The sequence below is a fragment of the Nilaparvata lugens genome, chromosome 13, assembly GCF_014356525.2.
Source record: "Nilaparvata lugens isolate BPH chromosome 13, ASM1435652v1, whole genome shotgun sequence".
In the NCBI taxonomy this organism is placed as follows: Eukaryota; Metazoa; Arthropoda; class Insecta; order Hemiptera; family Delphacidae; genus Nilaparvata; species Nilaparvata lugens.
The window spans coordinates 7,284,769-7,309,308 of NC_052516.1; the positions used below are offsets into that span (position 1 = coordinate 7,284,769).

At 34.8% G+C, this 24,540-nt stretch overlaps 1 protein-coding gene across 1 annotated transcript in view; it reads left to right on the forward strand.

Annotated features, from left to right (window-relative positions):
* Positions 1-24,540, forward strand: part of LOC111049926 — a 145,206-nt gene that overhangs the window by 105,725 nt on the left and 14,941 nt on the right. Inside the window, exons 3-12 of the mRNA XM_039439692.1 lie at positions 2,723-2,969; positions 6,809-7,310; positions 10,034-10,155; positions 12,200-12,498; positions 13,809-13,885; positions 14,407-14,582; positions 15,963-16,100; positions 17,254-21,114; positions 22,479-22,706; positions 24,316-24,487. Of these exons, the coding sequence (XP_039295626.1) occupies positions 2,810-2,969; positions 6,809-7,310; positions 10,034-10,155; positions 12,200-12,498; positions 13,809-13,885; positions 14,407-14,582; positions 15,963-16,100; positions 17,254-21,114; positions 22,479-22,706; positions 24,316-24,487 (5,735 nt within the window). The 5' untranslated portion in view covers positions 2,723-2,809. The remainder of the gene's footprint in view (positions 1-2,722; positions 2,970-6,808; positions 7,311-10,033; positions 10,156-12,199; positions 12,499-13,808; positions 13,886-14,406; positions 14,583-15,962; positions 16,101-17,253; positions 21,115-22,478; positions 22,707-24,315; positions 24,488-24,540) is intronic.

A 24,540-nucleotide genomic window follows, 5' to 3' on the forward strand; every position in this document is an offset into this window, starting at 1 on the left:
TTCTTGGCAACAGAGAGAGATTGATTGATTGATTGAGTACTTTATTTATGTAGATTACAATATACACTTATATACAATAGCTTACAATACAGCAATATTATAGATGAATTTACATAATATAGACTAAGAAAATAATTACTGAACTGTATATGATATGAAAAAGCAATTTGTAATATAATAACTATAGATAATAATCATATTGTTATGCATCTACATAAATTGGCGGAGCTTTGGACATATCAATGTCCATTCTTCGGGAAGAATATTAAAAATATCCTCCCCACTAACTCTCTATCAAAAAGAAAGAGACAAGAGAGCGAGAGAGTGAGAAACAGAAAGAGTGTGAGAGAAATAGTGATTGGGTGTGTGAGAGAGAAGAGATAGACTGAAGGAGAGTGTACAAGAGTAAGAATTGGATTGAGACAGAGCGAAGACAAATGATAATGCATGGAGGTCGAAAAGCATCAAGAAGAGAGAGAGAGGGACAGAGTGAGAGGCAGTGAGGCAGAGAGATAGTGTGAGAGTGAGAGTGAGAGAAAAACTACAATCACTTTCTAATCCGTGTCATACTGTACGCCAACGCGAAAAATTGTGTCTAGAATATTGGCGTGTGCGCTAATGTATATAGATACATAAAAGAGGTGTAGAATACGTAGTATTATATAATATTTGTAAGTGCAGTAGGGTAGGCCTATAATGCAGTGGGATATCTGGCAAAATGACAAGGCAACGGGCAGATTGACAGAAGGCTGCTATAATAATTGGCTCGATTTGAGGTTATGATGTAACATTGACTGGATTATATTGTTCCTCGTCAAGTACTATCATTTCTGAGAGTTTGAGCGATTTCAATTTTTGACCATTTTTGCAAAAGTCCATGATGTTTTTTATTCATGGATTTCTTGAAAAATGCGAATCTCCCAGATTTGGTTGATATTCGGGCTATGGATAGAGGTTGACCTAACAAGTGTCCTGCTATAATATGAGACGTTTCGCTACAATACACAGTGAGTTATTCACTGAAACATAAAATATCACCTCCACTCTCAGATCAGAGAAATCACTCATCTTCAAATGCTTATAACTCAAGAATAGGAGTGAAGTTCGCCAATGTCATGACATTATCATGAATTTTATTGTTTATTCAATCGCTCCAAATTCTGAATTGCAAGAAAAAATATATATTTGAACTGAAAATTGGGATGTGGAGTGAAATGTGAAGAGTAACTTCACATTCATAGTGGAAATTTGTTATGATTAAGGAAAATATTATGCTATAAAAAGGTATTTTGATCCTTTAATTTTTTATAGATGTCCCTCTGTCCCTCTCTCTCTCTCTCTTATTGATGCTTTTCTACCTCCATGCATTAAAATTTGTCTTCGCTCTGTCTCATTCCAATTCTTACTCTTTATCTCTTCTCTCTAACACACCCTATCACTATTTCTCTCACACTCTCTCTGTTTCTCACTCTCTCGCTCTCTTGTCTCTTTCTCTCTCTGTTGCCAAGAAGTGCTGAAGGGAAGGGTCTCCTCAATTCCCTTTTTAAGAATGAACATCTAGAAGTCCAAAATTCAATGTTTCATGTGAAAACCTCAATTTTCACATATTCCATTATATTTCTTTGCCTAATATTATTGTAATTTTACATATTTCATTATATTTCTTTGCGTAATATTATTGTAATTTCACATAATTATTTTATTATATTTCTTTGCTTTAAAAATAAATTTATCTTTAAAAATAAATTAGAAGATTGAGGTGATTGAGCTGGGATATTGATTGATTTAATACTATTTCTACGAAGTCAATCAAGAGGATTGTACGTAAAAATATTGGACAGAAACTGATGAGGTAAAAAGATGAAGGAAGACTTAGCAATGCTGTAGTATGAGGATGGTACGAAATGAGGATGATACGAAGTCATGCTTGATGCTTTATCACGATTGCCAAGCAGGTCACGAAGTCGGGACTACAACATTCGTGAAGCATGAGCCACGAAACGGGGAAGATGATGACGAAGTTCAAGAGGAGGAAGAGAAGATGGAGGAGGAGGAGGAGGAGGAGGAAGAGAAGTAGATGCATGATGAGGAAGAGGAGAAAGAGGAAGAGAAGGACGATGTGGAGGAGGAGGAGGAGGAGAAGAAGAATAGTAATTAATATCATTACTCATTATCATTTAGAAAAATATTCATCACACAAGCTTTCCCCAATTATTATCTCAATTCAATGATTTTGATGCTATATAAAACTGTATTTTTAAGAGAGTGTTGTATGCATAATTAATATTATTGAAAAGGGTTGGTTTTTGGAGCAGGTGATAATCCTTTGCCCAAGTAAAGACAGCTGGAATGAGAGTGGAAGTGAATAAAATCTGAACTTGACCAATGGAATAGAACTGCCCAAAAATTTAATTTATCATCTATAATTATAATAAAGGAAAGAATTTGGTTTATACACGTACGGGATAGGAAATTCACGAATGACGCATCATCACGTCTCAACTACTCAACTGAAATTTTGCATTATTATTACGGTATATAAATATAGAGGTTCCTAATCTACCGAGGATGGTTATAGGCCTATAAATTCGTCACAATTGCAGTTGGTCAAGTTTTCAGTTTGTCAAGTTTTTAATTAAACCCTTGTAGAGCACAGGTTGCCTGCTAGTCTAAAATACAAGTTAAATTGTACTCATATCAACTCTTTTTTCCTCTGTTACAGAACCCTTCATCATTATCTTACCATGACACTACCGCAATAAGATGCTCTCCAAGGATTAGACTCTCGACCAATAGCAAAGCATAAATCATGGACTCATCAGACATGAGCATGAGCGGTGGCGTGGGTTCGGATGTCACCTACGATGCTTCCACATCAGAAGGCTCACGGACCACAGACGATTCGTCACAGACTGTTGTTATGGATACTAACCACAAGACTTCGCTTATTATTCCGGGGCCAGATAGTGGTGAGTTCAGAGACTGATTGACTGATTATTTATCTTTATTAGGGCGGAGTTAGGACTCCAGGTCCTCTCTGCCACACAACCCTAAACCAAGACCCGAGATCTGTTAGTTTAACTAGCAGTTAAGTTTACTTTTTTGACATTTTCTTAGTATTTTCATTTAATATGGATAATTACAACAATATCATCTACACAACTACACGAAAGGTTAAGTTGAAAACTATTATTGTTATTGGTTATTTTGTGTAACTAATATGTTTATGATTTTTTTGTGGAATTAAAATTGAATTGAATTGAGTTATAGATTAAGACTAGTTTAACTCAATCCAGGATTGAATCAAATTATAGCCCTCCATGACTTGATATTTTTGTAAGTTAAGAGATATTTCGGTTTCAATCTGTTGGTTTAAACCAAGTTAAACTTGATATCTGTCAATTCATGCTATAGTGAGGTCCACGTTATAATGGCAGTGTTCAATTAACCATGTTATTGCTATCCTTGTCTATTATTCAACAAATCGGATATAGCGCTATCTCTTTCTCGCTTTCCTCTGTTGCCAAATCGTCTTTTAACAATGTACAACTAATAATTAGTTGACAAAATATGTCATATTTAATATGAAAATTCATTATGAAATTATTGCAAAATATAATTTCTTGCTTAATAAAATATCATTGATTATTTTAAACGAGAATTAACAGTTAATATTACATCAATAAACCTCCATCAGCTACCGTCTATTGAAGGCATTAACAAGGAAGAGGATCGGCAATGTTGTTCTGCTATCTCTCTCCACTGCCATTATAACGTGGACCTCACTATAGTCATATTTTCATCATAAATATAGACTTGAATCAACAATGAATGAAGTTCAAATGAAATTAAATCTTTTGCCTCGGCTGATGCTCCCATCATTCTCTCTCTGTCTCTCCTCTTACATCTTTTTCTCCTCCTTCTCCTCTTGCTCCTCCTCCTTCTCTTCTCCTTAACCTCATCCTCCTCTATCTCCTCACTTTTCCTCTTCCTTCTCCTCTTCACCATATTCTTCTCTTTCACGTCACTTTCTACACCAGTTAGCACAATTTTGCAAGAGACAAAACAACAGTATTTAGCGATGCAAATTCCTGTTGACACCCATACGACAATGGAACAGTAATGAAGCACTCACATGATTGGTTGCTTTCATAGACCAATCACCGCCTATTTCAGCAAAACTCAACTAGACAGTCATACTAATTCTAGTGTGTCACAAAATATAACATTATCTAACCAGGTCAAATTCACATAAGAGACGTGAATTATACTGTTGTCATAGAGAAAAAATAGCATTATTCTATACCAGCAGGTGACCCGTGCTCTACAAGGATCTAATTAAAAACTCCACCTACTGATATCTTGAAGAATTTAAAAGAGGCCTATAACCATCCTCGGTAAATTAAGAATCTATATGCAAACTTTCAAGTTAATCAGTTGAGTGAATCAGATGTGATGATGAGTCATTCGTGAATTTCCTATCCCGTACGTGTATAACTTAATTCTTTCATTTATCATATTATAGATTTTCTCTTTGCCATTATCATAGAAAAAAGAAAGCATAATAGGATATTTCATGGTGTAGGTCGTTTATGTTCCAAATTCCTAGCCGATATTTTGTTAACTCAAGCCGATTACTGTCGACTACTGTCTATTATTACTGTTCTGTTGGGGTCAGAATGTTAGAACGGCACAGTATGAGAGACTACCAGCGTCAAGTAGTTTCACAAAAAAGAAGTACTATAGTACGGTCCACGTTATAATGACAGTATTTGATCAACTTTGGTTTTGCTATCCTAGTTTATCATTCGACAAAGCCGGTGGTACTATCCTTTTCTAGGTCCACAACGATGCCAATTATGTTTTTGACAGTGTAGAAATAGAATATTAATTAATGCAGAGAATCGGTATCGCTATTCTTCTATCTTTATCCACTGCCATTATAACGTGGACCTCACTATACGACAATCGGCTTCAGTTAACATTGAAATTTGGAACGTGAACGCCCGATACTGTGGGATATCTACTTATGCTATCTTTTCTCTATGGTCTATGTTATTACATACCACAGAAGATTACAATATTATTAGTATGTTTTGAGAATACTATTATAGGGAAAAGATAGCATAAGAAGATATCCCCATGGTATAGGGCGTTTATGTTGCAAATGTGACTGTTAACTCAAGCCGACTGTCCTAGTACTGTAGTTTTTTTTTGGTGAAGCTTTGTGACGCTGGTAGTCTCTCATACTGTGCCGTTCTTACACTCTCACCCCAACAAAACAGTAATAATAGACAGTAGTCTACAGTAATCGGCTTGAGTTGACAAAAATCAGCATGGAATTTGGAACATAAACGACCTACACCATGGATATCTTCTTATGCTATCTTTTCTCTATGCTAATTTCTACCACAAAAAGCTACAATAATTATCAGTTTTGTTTTGAGAAAAAGTATTGAGTTGGTGAAAAAATGTATTCATTTATTTGTGTAGGAAAAGCTGTTAGTGAAAGTTGTGCTATATTGGAAGACGAATGCTTGAGCATTTCTTAGGCATGAGTCAGCGGAAAGTTTCACCTCCTAATAGTTTTAACAAACTGGAGAGATGTAAATCAGGTTCTCCCTAATGAGTTTAGTGTTGTACCATGTTGTGATCCACGTTATAATGGCAGTGTTTGATTGGCGATGGTATTGCTATCCTTGTCTATCATTCAACAAAGCGGATAGCGCTATCTCATTCTCGCTTTGCTCTGTTGCCAGATCGCTTTTAAACAATGTAGAAATATAATCAACAAAATACTTCATCATAATTATGGAAATTATTGATAAATATAACTTCTTGCTTGATAAAATATAATTGACTATTTTAAACGAGAATGAACAGTTAATATTACATCAATTAACCTGTATCAGCTACCGTCTATAGGAGACATTGACAAGACAGAGGATCGGCAACGTTGATCTCCTATCTTTCTCCACTGCCATTATAACGTGGACCCCACTATAGGAATAGATTCCAGGCTGCTTATCATTTCTAATAGATATTTGTTAGAGATTACAAGATAGGATGATAGATAATGAACTAGTGGATAATAGATAGTTAGTTTTCGATAGTAGACAAGACGGTTCATAATTCATAGATTATAATTAATAATAGGGATTAAAATACCTTAATTTGAAGTGATCTTGATACTATAATTTTAAGTGGTATTTGAGATGAGAAATAACGTTGAATACTCCGTTTGAAAAGCATGACAATAGCTCCACTTGGCATTCCAATTAAAACATCAAAATAATCGTTTCAGATTCTAAATTCCAAGTATAGTATCTTAAGTCACAAGGACGGGGAGGGTCGTTTTGCAGGCGAAAATGATTTTCATTTGAGCACTGCAAAAGACATTCATGTCCAAGTAGCTTACACTATTTTTTGTCATAATAATCTAGAAAAGAATAATATTGAGAAACAGTAAACATTACCTGCTTGTGCTGACATTACTACATGCATTCTATAAACATAACCTAGTTCACAAGTTTCGAATCAGGAATTTCTTGATTGTAGTTGACAAAAATTCCAAAATATGATTTTATTACAGTATAGTATGCTGTAATGAGAATCATATGTCTATTTGTTCTACAATCAGCTGTTTACCGGCTTGATGATGTAAAACAGCTGGAATTGAATGACTATGACAAAAATATATTATAATTATATTCTTGTACAGAAAATTGTGATGTGGGGTGGAAAGTAAAAGTAACAATTCATTTTTATTGAAATTGAAAACTAATTTTTTTATTCAATATTTTTACAGACTCCACCACCAGATCACGTGACGGTTTGGACAACCCCGCCTTCGATTCGGGGGAGACCCAGGCACCCCCACCAGCCACCCGACCCCCTCTAGCGATACCCTCTTCGACCCCTCCACCAGCTGTCAAAAATGGTCGACCCACGATCGTTCACCCCCATATGATGGATGGTACAAGCCCCATTGTGACATCACAAACTGGCACTGAATCAAACTCTACCATGACGTCACAACAGGGCAACGGAGCCTCGATGACGTCACAACCAGGCAACGATGCGAGCTTCCTGAATTCTACAGTAACGTCACAGACGGGCAATGGAGCCTCTATGACGTCACAACAGGTCACAGAAGCTGTGAATTTGGAGCTGGTTAACATGAAGCCGTATTCGACCAATGGGGTGAACGGAATCCCCGCCAAAAAGTCTGATTCAGCTTTGGATATGGATGTGCATGATCCTTATGACGAGTATTTTGTGCCTGTCAATGAACATAGGAAGTATATAAGGTGAGTTGATTATTTTTATCAATAAATAATAGATAACTAGAGTCGTAGAGAAAAGATATCTAAGCATAAGAAGATATCCCATGGTATAGGTTGTTTATGTTCCAAATTTCAAGCCGATTTTTTGTTAACTGGAGCCGATTACTGTCTATTATTACAGTTTTGTTGAGATGAGTGTGAGAACGGCACAGTATGAGAGACTACCAGCGTCACATAGCTTCACAAAAAAAACTACTAGGACTATCGGCTTGAGTTAACAGAGAAAATTGTAACATTGACGTCCTATGCTATGAGATATCTTCTTTTGTATATTATCTATAGTAAGAGCAAACGCACACATTAGCAGTCAAATCTAAGCAGACATAAAAAAACGTCTGCTTGCATACGTGAGCAGATAAAATAGTGAAGACAGACGGACGTCTATCTTGCAAGCTTACAACTTTTTGCATGCTACAAGCTTTAAGCTGTAAGCTTTAAGAGAGCTTACAACTTGCAATTTTGCAAGCTTACAACATTCAAACAATATAGTCTGAATATATTCTAGAGCTGTGAATAACAAATAGTGAGTAGGTTTTTGATTTTGTATTCAAATTTTTTAAATAAGTGCAATATTTCTAAAGTTTTTAATTTATTGTGATTCATTTAGAGTATAAAATCAACAATCAAAATTCAAAATTTTAAATCATCATTTCTGGACCGAAAATCAAGTGACGAAGCAGTGTGTGACTATATAACCTTATCTTTTGGACAACATTAACATTTTATCAAAATTTTTGGAGAGAAATAGTACAGGCTTAGCCTAGTTTTTCCTCCAATGTCATAATTGTATTATGATTATAGTATTTTATACAATAAATAAATAAAAATAAAATAAAATAAATAGTATGATCAACAATATGAAGGGGCAATATAGGCCACCGGCATCACACATTAATCAGTAATGTTGTATTTCATTGATATTAAACCCAAGGGTTTGCATGGAATTTGGCGAAATTTGAAGGAGATTCAAGCTGGATTCCCACATATTAGTTACAGTGAAAATATAATTTGCATGAGTTCTTACTGCACTATTCATATCCAGCCCGGCCGAGCGAGTATGAACAGTTCCATTAGATCTAATGGGAATAATATTCTCACTGTACCGGTTACGGTCACCGATTCTAATATGTAGGAGCCTAGCTTCAAAAGTTACTATTTTCACAAAAACCTCTTCAATGATGTTCTTTAGTGCCTTTCACTTATTGTGGCATTTAATGAAGATTACAAATTAACAGACTTTTTGCAACCGGGGCTCTAAGTTCAAATCAACAACAGCTGATAAGCACAGTTCAAATTGAGATGATACTGCCCTTATTGAAGAATGGATTTTTTTAGTAGTACAGTAGGATTTAATATTGATAATTTTATTTGAAAAATAATAATCAGTACTTTTCTATAAAACAAGAATGAAATCTTCAACCGCCTTCTTCATTTTCTGAAAATAAATTGATAATAAACAACGCTAGTGTAGCTGGAACCTGTAACAATAGGAATCCATATGACAGAATTATGTTGCTTCAATTTCTATTTTGAGGTTATATTCACCTGGTAATTTCACGTGCATGAATTGCTCTACCCACGTGCTATTTGCTAATTTGTTAGTAGTTTAATAGTTGTGGAATTTTGAATTAATATTACCATTATTATTTATAAGTTCTTTGAGAATCTGAGAGCTTTTTTAGATGTCTGTCTTCTTTGATAGGTAATGTTAAACATTTTAAAAACATTTGTTTTATGAGTATCAATAGTACATTGTAGTAGACTTTGATATTGTTTGTTTTATATAGAATTACTAGTACCTCTTTGAGACGAACGGTCTTGATATCAAGAGAAATTGAACGATATTATTGTAAAGATATAATAGAAATATCAATAAGTGAGGCTCACGTTATAATGGCAGTGTTTAATTAGCAATGGTATTGCTATCCTTGTCTATCATTCAACAAGCGGATAGCACTATCACTTTCTCGCTTTGCTCTGTTGCCAGATCATCTTTTAACATGTAGAATTAATAATTAATTGACAAAATATCTCATCTTAATTATGAAAATGTATTATCCAATTATTGAGAAATATTATTTCTTGCTTTATATAATATAATTGATTATTTTAAACTAGATTGAACCGTTAATATTACATCAACAAACCTGTTTTAGCTACCGTCTATAGAAGGCATTGACAAGACAGAGGATCGACAACGTTTTTCTTCTATCTTTCTCCACTGCCATTATAACGTGGACCTCACTAAAGTAGGACTTTCTGTAGGAATATATTTAGTATTATTTTTGTTACTGAACATGAGCTATGTGTTGTTTATGATTTTTATTCTAGTTTAAACTTATATTGAATTAAATAAAGTACCTAACCTCTATTTTATCAATTCTATTATCTTCAACAAACTTGCTTCCCAGTTCATCCATCTTAATGGTCATCCAATTATTGATGGTTTTCAAATCATGATATTCTTCTACCTTATTTTCTACTCCTATTTTTATATTCACATAGGTACAGTAGTTTTTTTTTCATTTTTTAGATGAGGAAAACTGTGTGTAGTAACAAGAGACATACACTCACTGACCGAAAATTCATCCACAAAATTGTTTGATAGTTTCTGAATCATGATATCCTATAATCTTCTTACCTTCACTTATTTGTTTATTCATGCAAATTTTTAATTTTTTTTCCAGGGGAGAAAAACTGTATGTAACAAAGGACAAGCGACATACACCGACCAATAGAAAATGTTGTTGCTGGAGCCTTGGACTGATTACTCTAGCAGCCGTTATTGTAGTAGCATTTCTAGTAGGAAGTAAGTAGATTTACAGTGTAATTACTAATTATTATTTATTAGTTAATTGGTCTTGAATATGTTTATTTGTAGATGATAATAGAATTTGCTCAATTATTATTACTTGATTGGCCTACTCTAAGCATCTCCTAATTGTTGTAGTCTAAGTTCCGGTTGCACAAAAGCCGGTCAAATTTTAATCCTGAATCATTTCACAAGGACCAATTAGAGAACGTTTTTTGAGAAGAAGGCTTCTCTGTTTTATTCTCGTGAAATAAGCCTAATCACGATTAAAATTTAACCGGCTGTTGTGCAACCGGGCCTTAGTAGTAGAAGCATGTTTCCAAACAACATGGAATAATCAATGAGTATTATTTCTTCATGCTAAGCAATCACCTTCAATTTATAAAGATATCTGCCAAAAAGCATTGAAATCATATCTACTTTGCCAAAAGTGTAATAAATATATGACAAAGGACAACATACTTTTGTAGAATTTATTCCATGTTGAGCAAACACCTTGAAATTTTATAGATATTTGCCAAAAAGCATTTACCAAGACTATTATAAATTAATTTCAAAGGATAACATACTTTTCTAGGATTTATTTCGTGCTATACAAATACCTTAGAATTCTAAAGATAAATGTCAAAAACATTGAAATCACTTGCAAAATCTATTACAAATATATATCGAAGGATAGCGTTTTTTTTTCTAGAATACCATGCTAAGCAAACACCTTGAAATTCTAAAGATATTTCCCAAAAAGCATTGAGTTTAAAGTCATCAACGTTGCCAAAACCATTCTGAATATAATTATGTCAAAGGATACTATACTTTTGTAGAATATTAATGTGTAGAACCTACATTTCAATAGAGCCTACTTTTCCATTACCTATGTGAAACTTCAAAGAAATTGGCCTTGTTAAATAATGAATAAATAAATATTTATTCAATGACAAGTACATAACAGAATAACAATAATGAAATATTGAATTCAACAAAAATGCGCAGTGTACAGTCAATATATTCAATACTGCTTGCTGAAGAATTAACTTTCTCTGCAAATGTTTTCAATACTCTGCCAAAATACATTAACTTGTGAAGAAGGAAGATCAGCTTCTAAAAGTTTTAACACCTTCTCTCATGATAAAAGTACTGTAATATCATCTATCTAGGCCTATTATTTTTTTAATTAAGAAAAGAATTGGCTCACGTACGGGATAGGTAATTCATGAATGACACATCTTCACGTCTCAACTATTCAACTGATTAACATGGAATTTTGCATATAGATTCTTAATTTACCGAGGATGGTTATAGCATTGACTATAGACATGAATTCATGTCTATTGTTAATGGTTATAGGCTGATTTTGAATTCTTCAAGATTTTAGTAGGTCAAGTTCTCAGTGTGACAATTTTTTAATTATACCCTTGCAGAGCATGGGTTACCTGCTAGTATTCTATAAACTTCTATATGGAATTAATCATGAAATATCTTCTTTTTACTATATTTTACTGCTCAGTATCCTATTATCATTCTATGAATTATTTATTCATACTGATGTAGGCTAGGTCTACATGGATACATTATCATGTGAGCACGGTTGTCAAGGTGACAGATTTGGCAAAGAACTGCTTATCAAAAGATAACAATTTAGAGTTTTATGAGAGATGTTCAAAGATGATGTTGTATTTTATCTTATCTTGTTCAATATTGTAAACTTTTAATGAATAAAGTGTTGATAACAAAAGCACATTTTTACAAAATACATTCATTAATTTATACATTGCTGGATACAATATAATTCTCAATTATGAATGATTGGGGAAGGAACAACAGGCTTAAACCCCAAAACTGTTCCTTTCCCAAATTTGGATAGAAATTGTCCAAAAATAGGTCATTTTTACACTTTATGATTTTTGTCCAATTTTGAGTCCAAAATATAAACTAGGAATTTAGAATTTAGAAAAGTTGTCTTTCTGAAACTAGGTATTTAGAATTTGGAAAAGTTGTCTTTAAAAATAATCTGATACATTAACAAAACCTCTGTTTTTTACAGCTGGGGTAATTCTAGCGCCAGAAGAAGTCACCCCAGTGGAAAGCCGAAACCTGAGGGTAGGGTCTGTTGGAGGTGGGATTCTGGTGGGGGAAAAACACCCCCCTCCACCTGAAACCACGCCTTCCCCGACCCCCACCACTCCACCATTCTCAAGGTCACCTACCACTGAGCAATCAGCTGTTTTTGTGCCCAAGGTCGTTCAAGGAGAACTCACCATTGCTAACATGGAGTTTACGCCGGGATTGGCTGATAGTAACTCGAGCGAGTTTAAGATGCTGGCTATGTCCCTAGAGGATGAGGTTAGTTAGTAGTTAATTATTTTATAGTTATTTAGTAGTTTGAGCAAGTAATGTTGTTGAACTAGGTTATTGAGTCAATAATCACACCTAACATTTTAAGTAGATTATGTACTTTATTAGCTCATTATTACCAAATACAAATACAGTGCGATCGACTACCGTGTACTAAACATCACACGTCCTTGCGACCGGTTACACACACAGATGGCCAACGCCCTAAGGCCGGTTTCACATTGCAAACAGTGATAACACATTAACTATAAATCAAGTTACAATTATTATACTCAACAAATGTCATAGATAAATAAAGCATCAGAAGATATCCCATGGTATAGGCAGTTTATGTTCCAAATTTCATGCCGATTTTCTGTTAACTAATGCCAATTACTGTCAATTATTACTGTTTTGTTGGGGTGAGAGTGTAAGAACGGCACAGTATGAGAGACTACCAGCGTCACATAGCTTCACGAAAAAACTACTAAGACTATCAGCTTGAGTTTACATTGAAAATTGGAACTTAAACGCCCTATACCATGGGATATCTTCCTGTATTATCTTTATCTATGGTGGTCGTTACTGTTGTAAGTCTCACGATATAAATCCAGTGGAATAGAGAGAAATAAAACTCTATTCCTTTAGGTATACATAATATTCAATATTGGAAAAGTCAGGAATACATTTTTATCTATGGTGCTATTTATACTGTTGTAAGTCTCATTATATAAATCCAGTAGAATAGAATGAAATTAAAATAGAAATTAAAAATGAAGTAAAATATATATAGAAATTGTCTTCTCCCAATCATATTATATATTATAATTATGATTTGTGATTGTGATTGATTGTACCTAAATGGAATAAAACTCTATTCCTTTAGGTATACATAATATAGAATATTTGAAACATAATGAAGATCTGAACTAATTATCATTTAAATTCCTTAGATTCCAAAGGAAAAGTTTTTCAGTGGAAATGGTTGGAGTACACAGTTGCCAATTCTCTGTTACCACCGCCTTCTATCAGTAGATAGAGTTGTAGTTCAAGTCATCCCTGTATATCCAATCTGATATTGATTGTCTACTCTTGTTAATATGTATCAACTCTTTCTGAAGCATATTTTGTTTCCTCAAGAAAATACATATTTCCGTTATTTAACAGTAAATTATTAAATTGAAATATCTTTTCATATAATCTTAATTGTTGACTCTTGTTAATGATCTTCAACTCTATATCAAACTTATTTTGTTTTGTCAATAAAATACATTTTTCCATTATTATTTAATCAAATTTCATAATTTCTCTTATTCCAGTTGAAAACGGCTGTCTTTGATAGACAAACTCTGAACTACGGCCCATCAGACATATTTTGCAAAGTCATCAGTTTCCTGTGAGTATAATAGGTTTGATTATAAGTTAAACTACATTAAAAAATCATTCTATCAGATATAAGGATACTATTTCTAACAGGTTCAATTTGAATAACAATTATTTTTCAAATTAAATAAAAAGACAAAGAAATTGTCAAAAACCACAGATTCTATCAAAAGTAGAAAGACCGGTTTCGGTTGTTACACCATTGTCAATCTCTGATAAACTCCAGTTTTACTTATAATAAAATCTGTGGTTTTTGAAAATGTGTTAGTCTTTTTATTAAATATGAATAATTACCACAATATCAACTTATCAACTACACAAAAAGTGAGAATTTGTTGTACAAAAAAGTCAATAGCTGGTGTCAAGATGTTAGCGTTTTGGTGACAAGATGTCAAATGTCAAGAATGATTGTAATTGATTGAATCTTTTTATTATCACTTTGAAATATTACTTTATTATCACTTTATCTATTGATAAGGTGGTTGATAACGTAGTCCACATTGATTTTATTAATATATTTGATTATTTGTGCAGGTCAGGAAGCGTGATAGTCCGTTACCGAATTGGATGGGTGTTCAAGAGCGGCATAATCAACCCTCCAGATCCCATTTCAACCGAAGCTTTGAAGCATCGTCTACAGACTCATCTTAGGAACCATGACAGCTTCCTATACAACTATCGGCTACCTTCACATAGTCTCAAGGCTTCTTGTGAGTATATCCCACTCAAAACTATAGTGAGGTCCACGTTATAATGGCAGTATTTGATCAGCACGGTGTTGCTACCCTTGTCGATAGCAGGGATATCCTTCTCTAGCTCCAAGAAGTTACTAGATCGTTCTTCAACAATAAAGAAATTTAAATAATTTTGGAAAAATGTAATCTCAATTATGAAAATGTATTATTTACTCATCGAAAAATATGTTTCCTTGACTAATGAAACTTAATTAATTATTCAAAACAAGAATGAACAGTTAATATTACATCAGATATACCGGTATCAGTTTATCATCTGTGGAAGACAGTGGCAAGGCAGAGAATCGGCAGCGCCATCTTTCATCACTGCCATTATAACGTGGACCTTACTATACCAAAAATTTTGCCATTTTACTTCCAAAACTTCAATTTCTCAATCATTGTTTTCCTTACGTTATTTAAAAACACTTTTGAATTATATTCTTAGAAAATATTAACTCTACAACTATCGGCTACCGTCAAATATTTCAAAACATCTTTTGAGTGATTACCATTGAGAAATTCAATTCAAATCTTGGTGATCATAAGGGCTCTTTTTACAGTAGTTGAAGCTCAAACTGAAGTGAATTAGCTGATGGCTTGGAGTTGAATTGTACAACAAAATAACAAACGAGACTTTATTTCAGTTTGGAATGATATTTCACAGCTAAATTGATACTAAAAGCCGTTTGCACAGTGACAGTTTAAACTAAATTTCTTTTTAAACTGGATTAAATCCGTATCAAGTCTCGTTTGTTATTATTTGTTTCATTTTGAGTTTAAGCCAACAGCTGATTAAATTCAGTTTAAGCTTTGACTGTGCAAACGGCCCTTAGTGTCTTAGAACTTAGCAGAGTCCCGAGCTCGGAAACCGGTCCTCAAGCTTGCTGGTTTTCATTAGTAGAGCTAGTGGTAGAGTTCCCTGGGCAACTTAACTATCTTGTGAACTCTCCCAATGGAAACGGTCATGGCAAAGTACTAGTTTGTAGTAGAGTAGAGTGGGATAGCGCCGTGGGATAGTAGGCCACTCTACCACTTGCCTTCCCCCACCACCGCTTCTCACTCTGCTCTACCACTAATATGCTAATGAAAACAGTCTCGAGCTAGTAGAGTAGAGTATAGTAATGTTCCGTATTGGCATTTTATATCCACCAGCTGATCAAATTCAGTTAATGGACCTACAATACAGTACCTAGTATCTATGTAGTATTCTAGATACCTTGGTTTGAGCTCTACACTGTGCAAATGGCGGCACTAAGAGTAGAATATTTCTATGAATACTATTTATATTTCTAATTTTTATCAATTCATTATTATTTTATGAATAAATTTGTGAAAAACAATGTTTTGTTGCAGTGGTGGAAGACAGATGTAAGATGGACAATGGAGGCTGTTCGCATCACTGTGAATTTGACTTTGAGAATTTGAACTTCATGTGCTCCTGTCCTGTTGGCATGAAACTGTCACAAGATGGCGTCACCTGTCACAGAGAAGGTAATCATCATTAATATCCATGAATTTATTTGTCTATTATTTGAGAGTGTATAGATTAGTTTAGAATGAGTGAATAATTTGATTTTAATATAGCTTCATCAAAATAGAAAGTTCTTGAATTGAAAGAATAAAACGTTGATGTTGTCATTACCACTATATACCACTATTATGACGTCATCAACGTCATATTCTTTCAATTATGGGAAAATATCACAAGTATAAATACAAGTATGGTAGACAGACCTTTATGTACTATAATTATTGATCACTACATCAATATGAAAGGATTTCAGAAGACGTTTTTGGTATATACTCCAGTATTAATAAACGTTAAGGCTTGGTGCACACCAGTTAGTCAAGACAAGAAAAGACGTGATCAGACACGTTTAGTCACAATACTCCACATAGCTGCTTATGACGCAACTCACACTGATTAGACATTGCAATTGGACGTGTCTTCATAAGCAACTATGTGAAGTATTGTGACTGAACGTGTCTGATCATGTCTTGTCTTGTCTTGACTAACAGGTGTGCGCCTAGCCCAACATTTGAAATCAGACCTACATATTATAATTAACCTCTATTAATTAAAGGTGAAGATTTTTGATCCATTTCAAACTGTGATGTAATAGCACACTGTTTTGCTATTTAAATCATTTGCTATTTATTTCAAGTATTGAACGATTTGTTTACTCACAAAGTGTAGATCCTCTGTAGCTCTATCAAGTCCATGCAAGAGGAAGTAGTTAGGCTTCTACCTCACAGAGCTACTCCAAATGAATTGACTGCATGTTTGTATTTTATTGACAGAATAGTGTATTTATTTATTGTATCTCATATATTTATTGTAGCCTATGGTATTGTGAAAATATTTCAATTATCATTTAAAATGTATGAATTTAGGGCTACTTTTTTGTATTTATAAAATATAATTATACTATAATTCCACAATCACAATAACAAAGTAATGATTAAGAGAGGATCAACAGGATAAACCGAAAACTGTTTCTCTCCCTTATTTTGATAAGAATAGTTCAAATGAGGTAATGAAAACACTTTGATAGATTGGATGAAACACTTTTTATTATTGGACAGATAAATTTGAATAAGAAGTCAGTATTCAATTTTATTATTTTATTCTTGTTTGTTTTAGAAGATGAACCAAAATCAGAACCTGAACCAAAGTCTGAACCGGAACCAGAACCAACTTCAGAGCCTGAACCGAAATCGGAGCCTGAACCAGAACCAAAGTCTGAACCTGAACCTGAACCAACATCAGAACCTGAACCTAAATCAGAGCCTGAACCTGAACCAAAGTCTGAACCTGAACCAGAACCAAAGTCTGAACCTGAACCGGAGCCAACTTCAGAACCTGAACCCAAATCTGAACCAGAACCTAGTGCAGAACCCGAACCCAAATCTGAACCGGAACCTAGTGCAGAACCGGAACCGGCAACTAAACATCAGGAGACAACAGATCATCCACCTTTGATTGCCATCACTGATTTGCCAGATCTTCAAGGTCCGTTTGCTGTGGATTCAGACTCTGAAGTCAGTTCAGATTCTCCCATTGAGAAGCTGAAAGAAATGAAGACCAATCACACAGAATCGGAGCCAAAAGCTGAACCAGAACCAAGTGCGGAACCTGAGCCAAAATCGGAACCGGAACCAACTTCAGAACCAGAGCCAAAATCAGAACCTGAACCAACTTCAGAACCAGAGCCAAAATCGGAACATGAACCTAAATCAGAACCTGAACCAACTCCAGAACCAGAGCCAAAATCGGAACCTGAAGCAAAATTGGAACCTGAACCAAAGTCTGAGCCTGAACCAACTTCAGAACATGAACCCAAATCAGAACCAGAGCCAAAATCAGAACCTGAAGCAAAATCGGAACCTGAAACCAAATCAGAATCTGAACCAGCTTCAGAACATGAACCCAAATTGGAACCTGAAGCAAAATCAGAACCTGAACCTAAATCAGAACCTGAACCAACTTCAGAACCAGAGCCAAAATCGGAACCTGAAGCAAAATCAGAGCCTGAACCTAAATCAGAACATGAGCCAAAATCGGAACCTGAACCTAAATCAGAACATGAGCCAAAATCGGAACCTGAACCCAAATCAGAACCTGAAGGTGTATCAGTTTCCTCACATGAGAAAACAAATGAAGGTGGAAACCATGAAAAAATGGAACACATGCAAGAAGTACCAGACCACCATAACCACCACCATCATCATACCTACTTTGATGATCATGAAGACTCTGAAGAACATGGCAATTTCCATGATTATGAGGAGGTTGGTGATGATGAACACGAAAGGAACCAGTACTTTGTGATGCATGGACTCCACCATGGTGCAGAAATTGTTCCTGAGGAGACACAGAATGGAACTGCTGAGGGACATGAGGAGGAGGAAGAGGAGAAAAAGAAAAAGAAGGGAGACCTTGAGAAGATCGAGATGAAGATGCCCAAAGAGAGTGATCTGGAGGAAGAAGAACATAAAAGTGGTGAAGGTAAAATGGACATGGAAGATTTGAGCCATATGGACCACTCTGTGTTTGTTCCAATCCTAGGAGTTGATGACGCTGACCACAAGAACAAATCTGAAGATGTGAACAAGACCTCTGATGAGGGTCCACATAACATGGATGATCATGAACATGTCGATGGAGGTATGACTGCACCGGTGGAAGGTATAGAGGCTGAGAATGGTTTGGACAATGCAGAACTTGAGGCACATCTTCACAACATTACAATGGGTCAAGATGAGGGGAAGACTGCAACAAAGACAGAAGATAGCCCTGAACTGAGAAATACTGAAACAAAGACAGAACATAGCACTGGACAACCTGAGGTTGTGGAGGAAGGTGATATCATCAACTCTTTGCCATTAGATGAACATACCAAATTTGGGAACAGTTCTATGATACCAGTCAAACATAAGAAGAAGGAGCCCAGGTTTGAGGAAGGTTTGGTCAGTTCTTCCACTGAGGGTATCTCCATGGAAGGTCATGGTTCAATGACTGAGGATCCACTAGCGTTCAGTGATGATGGAGTGAATGAAGGGTCATCAGTTGTCAATGTATCGATTGGTGAAGCTCCAAAAAAGAAACCAGTTGACAACCAAGAGGATGAACGATTGAACAAGGTGCAGGGTACAAAAACTATAGAGCTACCGGTTTCGGAAAGTGGCACAAATAGTGCAGAAATGGAACCATCCACAACTACTCCATTACACATGACAAGTGAAGATTCATCAATGGAACTTCATGAATCAGGAATGAGTTCAACTACTGAGGGACCTGAAGAAAACAATATAAACACCAACGGTGACGCTGAAAAGGAAAATGAAGACAAGAAGAAACCTGAGGAAATTGATGTGAAGAACACTGTTGAAGAACCCAAATCACCACAACAAGACAATGTAATCACTCCAAGAACAAACATCTCCAACGGTGAAGGTTTCAACACAATCTTGGGTAATGATGCTTTCACAACTGAACACCCTCTGTTCCCTATACAGACAAACAGAGACGAACACAAAAAGGAGATAAAAACTGTTGAACCACAGAAAAACAGAACTGAAGGTGAAGATTTGATATTTTCCAATCAGGAAGCTACTACTGTACATCCGATATTTGGGGAAGTGAATCGAACTATTGATGATACATCTAGTAACAGTATTGTGACAGTTTCGAACACAACTAAAGGGGATGAAACTATGAAGGAGGAGGGTGAAAGGGTGAGTAATGGTGGAGGGGATGTTTTGAACAGCAACACTGCATCCCCTAGTGGGGGAGATGTAGAAGGGACAACTGAGGGTGTGAAAAGTTCTGAGTCTACTGAACGCACAGTTGATGTATTAGGGGAGAAACAGTCATTCACTGAGAACGTCATAGCTGAAGAGAATTCTTCCACTGATAAAACGATGAGCTCTGTTGAGGATATCACAGAAAAACATGAAGTTGTTGAGGATGGAAACAAAAAAGATCTTCCAACTTTGTTAGCTGGAAACAATGAGAATGAAAACAACTCCTTTGATGAAGATGAGGAATCAAAGTCGGATTATTTGAAAGAGTTTGAGAAGTCAGATCTGAAGAAGAAGGATAAAAAGTCTTCGAAGGAAGATAGCAGCGAATTGACGAAACATATTTTCGAGAAAAAATCATCGAAATCTAAAGAAAAGACAACTGTGAGAAGTGATCTGTTGAATGAGTTCGAATCTGCATCCAACGATGAACCTGTGGTGACGTCATCTACTTCACAGTCTCCACCGTTGCAAAACGTTAAGAACGACATTTCTGTTGTCCCTGATCCAACACAGGGACCTCAGGATCGGTCCACTGAGATTTCCGAGGAGGATGGAAGCTCCACTAACACGGGAGACAATGTCCTCAGTTTTGGAAGTGCTGAGAAAAATAATTCTACCGTAGTTGACGGTAATGTGATTGAAACTAAGGAGCCTGAAGGTGAGACATCAGGGGGAGAAAAAATTACCTCAGATGTCAATATGGGATCTGTGGAACACTCAACTAGTCCTAGTGAAGTCTCCTCTGAAAGTAACCCTGTAGATACAATGATGACCACTCTACCCCCAACCTTACCTGAGAAAGATTCCGAAAAACTGGATACCAAACCCTTGAAAGACTCCGATGAAATTATGAAAACTGAAAACAGTGGTCTGGGAATTGTCATGACTACTGAAAGGCATGCCGAGATTATACCGACGACCATGCTGAACAAAATTGTGGATAAATATTCGGAGGAGAAATCTACCGAGCCTAGTGTGGAGATGAATGGGGATGAGAAAGAGGTAGAAGGAGAGAAGAAAGAAGAGAAAGAGGGGGTAGAAGAGAGAAAAGAAGAAGTGAAAGAGCCAGTGGGAGACAGGAAAGAAGAAGAGAAAGAAACAATTATAGAGAAGAAAGATTTGGCAGTTGATGAAGTTCCCGATAATATGATGGAGAAAGTCGACGTTCTGCCTCCTGGATTTTCAAAATGTACTTCAGGTAAGTTCAATTATTTAATTTTAATTGAACACTGATTTAATTTAAATATGACTTCTTTAATTCAATTTCGAGTGTTTATATTGATTATTATCTATAGGCCTACTATAATAATTAGTAAAGTAAAGAACTGGCTTATACACACGTACGGGATAGGAAAATCATGTTTGACGCATTATCACGTCTCAACTACTGGACTGATTAACTTGAAATCTTGCAGAAAGTACCAGAGATTTCGTACCAGATTTTGCAGAGTACCAGATTCTCAATTAACCGAGGATGGTTATAGGCCTATTTTCAATTCTTTCTAAATTTTATTACGTCAAGTTTTCAGGTTGTCAAGTTTTAAAATAGACCCTTGCGGAGCACGGGTTACCTGCTAGTTATTCATATTTTATATAATTGAGACAGTCACTGTTACAATCTCATTGAGCCAATTTACATGCAGATTCTGTCTAAATAAAGCTCAGTTGTCCTATATTAAGAAGGTTTACTCATGTTTTGAACAAAAATTCTGTGAGTTATTTGAAGTAATTCGGGTAAAAAATACGAATGAACTTTCAAAATCATGCAGTGCTATGGAATCTTTTCCAGTATTAATTAGTCTACAGTATTGCACTATGAGTGAATAGATAGAAACGATAGTTATAGGGGGTTCGCCAAATTAATTTTTAGTAAGAAATTTGGTTTCTGTTTTTTTACACTTTTGAATTCTCCCGGTCTTTTTGATGACAATGATATAATATGCAGCTGTTTGAGCTTTGTTTTGACGAATAAAAATTAATTTTTGAGACCTCCGCACTGAAAAACTATTTTGATCAAAAATTATTTAAAGTTTTGAAAAAAATATTTAAAAAATTACTTTATGTAATACTGGAAAATGCCTGTGTCTTAGAATAGAGAAATAAAAGGAGAATAAAACAAAAAAAATCATAGCTATATCTTTACTGGTTGTTGAGAAAAATGTACCTGAATATTGGAAATTTTAACATTGTTGGTATAGGAATTTGTGAACCCCCAATAAATATATGTTATAGGGTACTGTCTCATTTTATACTGATTCTAGAACAAGACAATTAATAATAGAAATAATATCTTGTGACCTGGCTGGCTCAGCAGTAGTGTCAGAGTTTTCAGGTCGCACCTGATTAATTTCAGAGCTTCTGACGTGACCGAATGACTGATTTTAGGCAGCCGGGACCAACGATTAACGTGTCCATCTGAAACATATCGAGAAAAATATCTATTATCATTAGTAAAACAGTTACAGTTTTATGATTAGTCAATGGAATAACAAGCCTACAGTTGAATTGAATTACTTACTCGTGAAATTACTAAAATTATTATGTTTTATTTTTCGTTTTCAGGCCAATTTCAGTGCGTGAACGGCACTACACGTGACGGATCCTACTGTATTACCATGGCCGCCAAGTGTGACAGTGTGCCGGACTGTTCGGACGAATCGGACGAGATCGGATGCGAATCGGACAACTGTCCGGGCAACTTCCAGTGTCGGAACGGGCATTGTCTGAGGCGACATCTTGTTTGCAACACCATTCTAGATTGTGCTGACGGCAGTGATGAACTTGACTGCGGTAAGAATTAATAATTCATTGATGAATATTGATTAAGTCATTGATGAATTAATGAATCATTCATTGATGAAATAATATGAATGAATGAATTGTCTGAGAAAAAGCTTGAGTTGTTGACAACACACTCATAAGTAGCCGAGTGAATGAACTCAGGGTCTATAGATAAAAGTCGTGACACCAATACAAATTTTGGAGCGAGACTCAATATTTCTATTCCATATTCAGTTATTATATCAAAATATTGAATACTATTTATACTACAATATAATATGTAGACTATTATAATATTCTTCATACAATATCACATTAACTGTTTATTTGTTCAGGCTAACAGCGAGTGAACTAACAACAAAATGACCGCGTTCAATGACCAGACCACTCTCTATAGACCTTCAAAATCGAAAATCAAAAGCCTCTTATTGCCAAAGACATATTACAATTTGTATAGGCCACGTCATGAAAAATTACATATCATTACATATAATCATACCAAATAGAAAAAACAAGAAATCATCACATCAATGTCCAAAAAATTCTCCATATTGAAGGCAAAATATTCATCATTAGTATAAAAACAGTTTCTTATTAGAAAATCCAAATAAAAACAGTTTCTTATTAGAAAATCCAAATAAAAACAACAAGAAATCATCACATCAATGTCCAAAAAATTCTCCATATTGAAGGCAAAATATTCATCATTAGTATAAAAACAGTTTCTTATTAGAAAATCCTTAATTTTATCACATATAATCATACCAAATAAAAACAACAAGAAATCATCACATCAATGTCCAAAAAATTCTCCATATTGAAGGCAAAATATTCATCATTAGTATAAAAACAGTTTCTTATTAGAAAATCCTTAATTTTATTACATATAATCATACCAAATAAAAACAACAAGAAATCATCACATCAATGTCTGAAACATTCTCCATATTGAAGGCAAAATATTCATCATTAGTATAAAAACAGTTTCTTATTAGAAAATCCTTAATTTTATTACATAATATAATCATACCAAATGAAAACAACAAGAAATCATCACATCAATGTCTAAAAATTATCCACATTGAAGGCAAAATATTTATCATTAGTATAAAAACAGTTTCTTATTAGAAAATCCTTAATTTTATTACATATAATCATACCAAATAAAAAAAACAAGAAATCATCACATCAATGTCTAAAACATTCTCCAAATTGAAGGCAAAATATTCATCATTAGTATAAAAACAGTTTCTTATTAGAAAATCCTTAATTTTATTACATAATATAATCATACCAAATGAAAACAACAAGAAATCATCACATCAATGTCTAAAAAATTCTCCACATTGAAGGCAAAATATTCATCATTAGTATAAAACCAGTTTCTTATTAGAAAATCCTAAATTTTAAGTTCATATTCACTCACTAGTAAGCCTCTTATATGTAACGGTAACTGATTATAAAACCTGATTGCACAAGCCCTAAAAATAATATGACTATAGGGTGTTGCATCTATCAATTTATGTGTAATTGAATTGCCTGCTGTATCAGATGCATGGAAATGCAATTTCACCGATTATAAACCGTTGTAATCTTATCGAATTGCTTGTTGTTTCAGATGCATGGAAATGCGAGTTCGACGAATTCCAGTGTGCAGTGAATGGTCGCTGCCTACCCCACACGTGGCGGTGTGACGGGAAGGCGGACTGCCCGGATAACAGTGACGAGATGGCCTGTGCCAACGGCGGAGAATGTGCCAACAATGAGTACCTATGTCCCAATGAAGGCCGGTATGTACTTCAACAAATAGTCTACTGAATTTATCGTCAAATTTAAATAAAAT